Raw genomic sequence first — 9,828 nt, 5'->3', positions numbered from 1 at the left:
CAAGCTGAAGACTGAAGCCACTAGCTAATTCTAAGGAGAAGCTCCTTATAATTAGATAATATTTATCAAATACAAACGAAAGTGCTACGGGGTCCGTTTTGCAAATTTTTTTGAACTAAACAAGGCCCTAATCAGCATAGAAGAGTGGATAGGGTCACGAGAACCCTAGCCCGAAAGCGGTGAAAAGCAGAGGAAAAAAGAGGCACAGAAAAGAATCCATCTGGGATCAGCCGGAGGATGATAGCACACCTGCTGCCTGCCGGCGAAGCTCGAACGGCACAGGGAGGCGATGAACTGAAGAATGCGCGGGAGCAGCGGCCAGGATGAGGACACTTTCTGATTGGGAGAGACAAACCATCAGCAACAAAATTGAATAGAATTGGGGAGAGTGGATCTCCTTGTCTAACACCTTTGAAGCTCTGATGTAAGGTCCAGTGAGCTCATTTAATTTAACACTAACTGTCCCACCTGAGACCATTGTCTAATACAACTGCACCATTTATCACGAAAACCCCGAGCAGCTGGACATTCAAACGAAAACTTCCAACTCTCATATGCCTTTTGAAATCAAGTTTTCAAATGAAACCAATTTGTTTCCTTTTTTAATTTTCATGTAAGATCTCATGTAAAATCATGTTTCTGCCTTTCATAAATGCCGTTTGATTTGTATGGATGAAGATGTCAGCTATATTTTTCATTCTCAGAGTTAGAGTTTTAGTTATTAGTTTGTATATACATTTCAGAAGGCATATCGGCCTATACTGTTCAATCTTGCAGCATCCTTTACCTTTGGTAAAAGAGTTATGATTCCATAGTTAATTCGAGATATATCAATTTTTTTTTTATTATGGAAGTCATCAAAGAGTTGCATGATATCCTGTTTCACAATGTCCCAACAAACTTGATAGATTTATATAGATATTCTATTAGGCCCTGAAGCATTATTTCCTTTCCATCTGGAACAATGTATTTTTAACTTCATTTTCAGGAAAAGGTTTACACAATTCAATGCTTTCTTTTTCAGATACCAGTTCAAGTTCATTCCTTAGACCCTGATTAATGTGAATATCATGATGTTCCCCAGGACCAAATAGGTTAGAATAATTCTCAGCGTGTTTTAGAAAGTTCTCGTCACCTTCAATAATTTCTCCTTCTTTCTCACCCATTTGCAATCCTATGAAAATAACTTGTATTACTATCTCCTTTTAGTAGCCATTGCTCGTGATACCTGTTAAACCAGTAAGTTTCCTCCTTGTCTAACAGTTCCAAACTTGATAGAATCCTCATGGTTATTATATTGTTGACCATGTTTATTTGTCGCCATGACATATATTTTAGTTGTCGACATGACTGTTTAGTTGTATAATTTCAAAAGACTACATAATTGCATGACACATTAGATCACAATATCTATGGTACATTAATTGCTGCAACTTGTTTTGGAAACAATGAAAAGAAACTCCACAAGTGAGAGGTAGTTTTATTCTTCAAATCAAGTCTGCACTCTGCATTGCTCACACATGGCAATCTTGGTAACTGGATGCTCTCCATTAAAACTGGCGTAATATATACAATACACACCCGTGCGCACGGACGACGACTATGTAGTAGTAGTACTGATGAATGTTAGCTTATACATGGCAATGGATGCATTATACTCTCTACCTCATACGACCTTAAGGTAAGTTTCCCCACTTGCGAATAGCTGGGAGGCCAAAGATTATTATGGTGGACCAAAAGTGGTCTAACACATAAACGACCCATCCTAACACAACATTCCATACTGCCGGTATCGGGATTCTTCCGATCACAATCATAGAGTTGATGCCCTCCGAAGCCTTGAGGAACCCGATTGCAATGATAACCATCAGGACAGCGACCGCAATGGCAATGGTGCGGGCAACTGGAAGCAGCACGACGTAGAGGCCTAGGGCAAAAGCAGCCAGCAAGCTTCTTCCAGCATGCCACAGCAGGGTGTACGCAAGATTAATATTGCTGAAGCGGGCGTTGAGTGTCCCATAAGGCACCCCGGCATAGAGCAGGAGGGAGGTGGCGTAGAGGGAGAAGATAAATGCCAGAGCATCGGACAGGATAAACGCATCAAAAACGTAGCTGCTCCCCGCAAGCACCGGTGTGCCGGGGACACCACCGCCGGCGTCGCCGGCTGATCGGCTGCCTCCGGGCAACGTAAAAGCCGATGCAAATGTCACAGTTGTAATCAGGACGGAAAAAATGCACATGACTTGTACTGCAGCTGTTAGATTCTCCGATATCTTGTCCTCGTCTTCTTTGCGGAGAACATGCTTTTGGCCGAAGAGGTCACCACGACTTTCACCATAGGGAGCTCCCACTCTTAGTAAATATTTCTGTATGTGTATTCTTGGATCCTGCATGAACGAATTATAGATATATAATAAATTAAATAAATATATAATACATCCAAAGAAATACTACTAGTAGCTGTCGTTTTTTAGAGGTGGCCGGAAACCATTCGTTGAGATGGCTACTTGACCCACTTTCTAGACCAGAAAGTTTTAGATCTCTTCAAATAATATAACTAATTTGGTTTAAGTCATTTCTTCGTTCGAAGTCATTTGAAAAACTCAAAAACATATAAAATTCAAATCATTAATCTTAAAATATAACTTCTTGGCCCTAAGTGATTTAAAATAAAAAGGCCATCAACTCTAGAGTTCCATCTCTCTCGGTACAACAACTTTAGTTTAGGTACTTTAAAAATTTTCAAAACATGAATTTCAAAATCTAAAAACTTAAAACATAACTTGCAGCCACTAATGATGATTTTAAATAAAAAAGTAGTCAATTACTCCATTCTTTTTAAATTATAAGTCATTCTGGCTTTACGAGATATATAGTTTTATTATGTACCTATTGGAATAACGTATAGGTAAGTGCGTAGCAAAAACTACATATCATGAAAACTAGAATGACTTACTATTTGGAATAGATGGAGTTTCATATCCCTTTATTAAGTACAACAACTTTAGTTTAGGCCATTTGTCCATCGGAGGTCATTTAAAAAAATAAATATTAAATTTCAAATGATGAGAATTTAAAGAAAAACTTTAGTGCGTTAAATGATTTCATTAAAAAGGTTGTGATATATCCTTGAGTTTTGTAACTTTAAATAAAGTTTATCTTCATCCAACTTGATTTGAAAATGTTATAAATTTTATGCACTGTTTTTAGGGGCAGGCCAAATTGCCGACCACCTCTAAAAATTCTAGACACAGCTAGATTTCTCCATTTCTAAATATTGCTCGAATGCCTAGCCGCCTCTGAAAATGACAATTTTAGAGGTGTTCGGAATATGGTGCATCTAAAAATACAGGGCATTATAGGGGTCATGGAAAATGGGTCATGAAAACTCGATTCAGACTAGTCTTATAGGGCTTTCATGCCCCAGTTTCTAAAACTTTCATCTGCTGGAGGCAACGTAGACTAATTTCATCCCGTCAGAATCATTTCACTCCTACTAAATTTTGATCATCTATCTCCCTATTCATTAGTATTGTGTCATGTCATCATATTTGCTACTAAGCTAGTACCTTGTTTTAGGTCCATGAAACATCCACCGCTGAGACTGGCCTAATTATGAATTAAGTATATATATATATCGTACTAGTACAAGGGAAGGCATATGCGATAATAATAATGATAATAAGGGGCCTAATGTGTATATGACAAGTATAGAATCTCTTACCCATGCATAGTAAACCCTTAAAGGCATGGTGCTCCATGAAACATCAATAGGTCTCCTGCCCTTGTTATTCTGCACATCCAGGCGAACCCACGGATTGCGAACTAGACAGTAGAAGATTCCCGAGTACCCAGCATGGACAGCGCGGTGCAGCGGAGTATCCCCATTCTTGTCCTGCGCATTCAGGATTGAGGAGGAGGCTAAACCTGGATTCTGGCGGCACACGTATTTGACCACGCCGTAGCGACCCTCCTCCACAGCGACGTGGAGGAAGGTCCTTCCCTCGGCATCCCGCAGGACGGCGCACTCCGGGCACTTTCCTAGCAGCGCCTTCACCACGCGGAGGCTGCCGGCACCCGCTGCGACGTGTATGGGGTACAACCCTCTCTTGTCTGGCTGGTACGCCATGGACTCGTTAGCGTCCAGCAGCATCCTCGCTGGTGACCCTGACCATCCCCAAAAGTATGGGTGCGTTCTGTGGAACCAGTTTGCCGAAGGCAAGCCACTCCATGATGCAGCCAGGTGAAGAGGGGTGCTCCCGTTCTCCTTGTCCCTCTGGCTAGTCAGATGCGACAGGAGATCAGCGTGCCCTTGGCCTTCTTCTTGCTGCCGCGGCATGTCGTCGTCCTCCATCGCCTTCGGATCCTTCTTGAGCCATTCCAAAACCATAGGCAGCGCTGCCGCTGCGTCATATACAAACACATGCACGCACTTTGCATTATTGATTATATTCTGATCTTACTATTTGGCAAAGCAGCACAATAAGCCTCATTTTGGAAAACAGATAAATCTTACTACTACCTTTCTTTACGGAATAAACCTAACTATTACTAATTAGAGGCATGAATGGAGGCAGCACATTAATTCTCGGTAGACGCAACAGGAAAAAATATAAGTCTTAGAAAATTTTATAATAATTAGAAATATTTGTTATTTAATTTTGGTAGACTTTAATCATCATCGCTGATAATAGTCATTAGACCTATTGTAATCTTTAAAAAATTATCAACCTAGCATTACAAAAAATATATAAAATAACACACGAATTTACGAAAGATACTTCAAAATAACTTCCTATATTTGTATATGAATAACCCACATATGTCACTATGAAAATAAATATAAAAAATACCCCTAAAATTTGCATCTAAATTACTCACTTTGCCATTATGAAACATAATTCATAATAATCCTCTTACGTTGCATCTAAATTACCACCTTTGTTATTATGAAACATAATTCAAAATAACCATCTAACTTTGTATCTAAATTGCTCAAATGTGTCATTACAAAAAGTAATGTAAAATACACCATAATAATTTTATAGATTACCCTCCTTTGTAATTATGAAAGATAATTCAAAATAACCTCCTAAATTTACACTCAACCTACCCGTATATGTTGTTATGAAAGATAATATAATGTATTACCTTTATAATTCTATCTATCTCAGCCATTATAAAAAAATAAACAAGAATATCTCTCAAATCTACATGTAAATGCTAATATATATTATTAAAAAAATAAATTAATATCCATAAACTATAAGACATATATGTTTCTGAGTTAAAAATTTATACAACTGTGAAATTAAATAACCATAATGCTATGTTTGACCATATACCAACTAACCATATACACATTAGGATAAATATTTATTTTAAAAACTTATGATGCATGGGAAAATATTTCACTGACAAACCACGTAGCAATAACAAAACACTAATAATTCACTTTAAAATATATTACTACTATATAATAATTAATTTCATAAGTTGTTATTTAAATTAGTGTATATACTTTAATTAAATAATTTGTCATATATACTGGTAGTTTAATCTTAAGGACCCTACAATATATAAACTATACTACACACAAATAATCCCATGATATATAACAAATTCAACAGGTTTAATGCTAGGTGCAATTTCAGTTTCAACTTAATTAACATGTGGAAATTTGGGCCTAAACTCTTTTTAACAAAAAATATATATTTTACTAAAATATGAAAAAGCACTAGAATTTCTACTTGACATGTGCAAAAAAATAGCGTAACTCAATTAAAAGTCGAAAACTAGACTATAATTCATGAAGTCACAGAAAGGGATGCAACTAGAGTTTATAAATTTTAATATTAGGTTTCAACTAGATATATATCATGCTAGAAAAATGATAAATAGTAGAAATTCTATGTAGAGATCTCTAATGGAGAATCCAAATTAATCTAACGAGACATGATAGAAAACAAAAGATAGATCTTAAAATCCTCACAAAAATCTAAATCATTTGATTATCAATTATGTATAATCTAATAATTGTTGACAATAATATCTATTGAATCTTTTTTACTTTTTAAATTATTACCCACCTATATGCTATTGCGTAAAACACATAAAGTGACACAATACTCTATATTTAAACTATTCTATGCCAATTACCCATAGACTCGTATTATGATAGATAAGTTATGTAACCCAATCTTTATCTTATTATATGAAAAACTAAATATCCTCTCCAATCTACATCTAAAGATTATCAACATCTTCCAATAAAAATTATTTAAATAACCATAGAGCATGGATTACCCACTTCTATCAATGTTAGTATGTTAGGATTGAAAATGTAAGCATACATATCATACCCGCATGCATGAGTGTTATCATCACAAAAAAAATTCTTGATCACTCTTATACTTATGATTCTACTAAAATATTTTAAAACCATATTAGTAACCATAACATATAATTTATACTTGATTATTACTCTAGATAATTTTATATGTATTAACTATATGTTTGACACGCCGATATTGGTAATATAACCATAATTATTGTACATGCATATAACCTTGATAGAAAAATTCAATCATCTTGAGAAGTATGGGGTATATAACTGGTGGCTATATTTACTCAGCCTTTTAAGATTACCATGACAAAAAAATCAATCATTATATGGTTTATTAAAATTCTCTTAAGGTTGCACTAGTACCCCCATTCGAGATCTCACTTCAAGCTCTATCACTTATCTTAAATGATATAGTGCAGATTTCAAATGATTGTATATGCTATTTTATATTTAAGAATGTACTATATGACCTAAAATATTTATTTTTAGAAAGGAAAAAGTCTACATAACCCCCTCAACTATATAGGGTGTACTACTTCACCCCATGAAAACCAGATTTTCTACCCCCTGAACTTTCTAAAACCGGTCAAATATCCTCCTCAAGAGGTTTTGGATGTGGTTTTGCTACAGTGACGATGATTTTGTCTTTTTCTTTTTTATTTATTTTTGTTGAATCTTTGAAAAATCATATTAAATCACAGAAAAATCATAAAATAAAAAATATAATTTTGTTGGACTCTACATTAGTAGATCTACACAGTGAACATATAATATGATATGTTTTAGGATAAAGTTTTTATTATAACTTTAGATCTATGAATTATTGTAATTAATTACAAAAAAAACATAGATCTAAAAGCTACAACAAAAACATTGTACTAAAGCATATCATATTATATGTTCACTATGTAGATCTACTTATTTGGGGTCCAAGGAAATTAGATTTTTTATTTTATGATTTCTCTGTGATTTACTATGATTTTTCAAATATTTAGCAAAAATAAATAAAAAAAAAAGACAAAATCACCGTCCAAAACCGCCGTCCAAAACCGCTTGAGGGGGTTATTTGAACAGTTTTAGAAAGTTTAGGGGATAGAAAATCCAGTTTTAGAGTTTAGGGGGTGAAATAGTCCACCGTATATAGTTGAGAGGGTTATGTAGACTTTTTCTTTTTTAGAAAGTGCAAAAAGGAGAGTTAATAAAAGATCCAATAAACATAAAATTTCAACTCGGGGCCACAAAAGTATCTATAGCCGTCAATAAGGATAGAATTTGAAAAATCAAAATTTCGATTCAACACTTCATAAGATATAAGATGCAGGAAGGGCCACCATAGTTAATGGTAAGATTTCAAACTAATCAGTTTCATGCAAATTAAAACTATGAATATGGATAAAAACGTATAAATCTTGTCGCTCAGAAAAAAAATAATTGATAAGTTTACGATAATTGGTATTATATCAACTTGTAGAAAATAAAGAAAAGAAAATACATAATATATAATATAAAATAAATAATTCAGTCAGATGTATTAAATAGTATATTTTTCTAGCCTGTGTGAGAGCCCGGTTCATAGTATTTATATTAAATTGGGGTAGATCATTTCGTCTGTGTCGTCATCGTTTCCGTGTTAATTCGTTTTGTTAGTGTGTGTAGAACTGTAGATGACTGTAGATAGAAAGAAAGATCTAGAGGGGGATCGACCGGAATTAATTAATTTTATTTTACCTTGGCCACGATGAACCGCTGCATGCAAGACGTTACGTCCATCTGGTCCGGAATAAGACACGTTGCCTTTACTCTTGCTATGTAGATGCCGTGCAATCCCGAGCTCACCCAGTGAGATAGCCAAGTACAGTGGGGATGCTGCATCTTCCTGCTGATGTGGGAATGGGATGCAGGCCAGCTCCGGATCCACGTCCATGAGCCGGTCGACGCAGGCCACCTTGGTGGCAGCAGGAGCGCGGACCGCCTGGTGCAACGCGGTCTCCCCACGCTTGTTCTGCGTCCTCACCAACGCCTTCATTATCGCTGCCGCCTCATCATCATCGGCGGCTGTGCAGGCCACGAGATCAAGGAGGCAGGAGATCATCCTGGCGTTCCCGGCAGCCGCCGCGCGGTGCAAGGGCGTGTCGCCATTGCTGTTGCGCGCTTCAAGGGCTAGGCGCATCGCAGCAGCGCCACCGCCGCCCTTGTGCTTCTTGTCGTGGACGATCATCTTGGCGCAGTCGAGGCAGTCGTCGTCACCGTCGCCGCATGCCGCAACGACGTGCAGCAGGGAGTCCCCCTCCATGGTCATCCCCTCGTCAGGTGGTGGTGGTGGTGGTGGTGCACCAGAAGCAGCCGGAGAAGGAGGAGGAGGACGGCGAGGGACGACATCCACGATGACGACGGCTTCTGATGCTGGCGCCGCCCCCACCATGCCAATGCCGCCGCCATCCGCATGATCCTCGTCGTTAATATTCACCCGGAGCAGTTCCTTGAGCCGCTTGCTGTCGTGGCAGTGAGCAGCCATCAACAGCTGGGGATCTAGTTTCCCTTGCTGTACCCATGCGTCGTCACTCTTCCTCGCAGCAGCGCCTTGGTCGGTTTCGTTTCCGGCTACGTCGGCCATCACCGGCGGCGAATGGGTCGCTAGCTTTACTATAGCTACTAGCTAGCTGTTCCCTTGGCGCGCTTGCTGCTTGTTGCTGTATTCGCAGTGGTGCTGTTCTATCATGCATACTAAGCGTATATATACCCGGCCGTCGTGTCCATCGCCGGCGTTTGAATATATTCTTTAATTTGCGGCGGCCAGCACGCAAATTAAAGAATATATAACGATGCATGGATGACAAGCGTACGCAAGCAAAGGTGCGAGGCAAGAGCGAAAGGTCCGGTCCTTTGTTAATCACGATTTTATTCAACTTTTGTGATGACAAAGATGAGGAGAGAATAATTTAACTTACGTGCAGGGGAATCCAACGGAACGAACCATTGTTTAAACTAACAACGGGCTACAGGCACTTAGAAGCGGGACTCCTAACTCCTAATAAGGCTAAAATCAGATTATAGCAGTCTAAAAAAGCTAAATTTAGGGCTTGTTTGGCACAGCTCAACTTCACTAGTAAAACTGTTTTTTTAGAGAATAGTTTCATGATTGTTTTGGAAAAAGTGTTTGGTAAAAAAGCTTCACCAACTACTTCATGCATAGATGAGTGAGAGAAATGAGGGAGAGAGCTGCACTAAGCTACTCTTTTCAGCTTAATCCCAACTCATGTCTTTGTGAGAGGAGAAGAAAAACAACTTCACCCATAAAGCTGTTTTAGAAATAAGTGTTTGGCAAAACAAACAGCTCACAACAGCTCATAAAACTGTTGTGAACTGTACCAAACATGCGTAATGTGAGTGTAAATAATGGTAAACTATATGAAATCAAATTAAAAGACGATTGTTTTTCTAGATATGTAGCTTTTAACACCGGAAGATGCTCCAGATTACAC

The 9,828-nt window shown here is 37.8% G+C and overlaps 1 protein-coding gene across 1 annotated transcript; it reads right to left on the bottom strand.

Annotated features, from left to right (window-relative positions):
- LOC8076427 (ankyrin repeat-containing protein ITN1) lies at positions 1,536–8,460 on the bottom strand. Its single transcript, XM_002436862.2, has 3 exons — positions 8,075–8,460; positions 3,725–4,404; positions 1,536–2,387 (listed from the first exon to the last, which is right to left on the bottom strand). The coding sequence occupies exons 1-3, from the start codon at positions 8,436–8,438 to the stop codon at positions 1,677–1,679; spliced, it is 1,755 nt and encodes a 584-aa protein (XP_002436907.2). The 5' UTR covers positions 8,439–8,460; the 3' UTR covers positions 1,536–1,676.

This window comes from Sorghum bicolor, chromosome 10 (assembly GCF_000003195.3).
Source record: "Sorghum bicolor cultivar BTx623 chromosome 10, Sorghum_bicolor_NCBIv3, whole genome shotgun sequence".
Classification (NCBI taxonomy): Eukaryota; Viridiplantae; Streptophyta; class Magnoliopsida; order Poales; family Poaceae; genus Sorghum; species Sorghum bicolor.
Note: the sequence above shows the minus strand (reverse complement) of the source record. Positions and strands in the feature narration are given on the sequence as shown.

What these genes read in the sequence shown, in the direction of transcription:
- LOC8076427 (XM_002436862.2), bottom strand. Translation starts at nt 8,438, where the DNA reads ATGATCTCCTGCCTCCTTGATCTCGTGGCCTGCACAGCCGCCGATGAT. An exon ending in AGCGGTTCATCGTGGCCAAG is followed by an intron (nt 4,405 to 8,074) that starts GTAAAATAAAAT and finishes TATATGACGCAG; the next exon opens with CGGCAGCGCTGCCTATGGTT. An exon ending in TAAGGGTTTACTATGCATGG is followed by an intron (nt 2,388 to 3,724) that starts GTAAGAGATTCT and finishes TCGTTCATGCAG; the next exon opens with GATCCAAGAATACACATACA.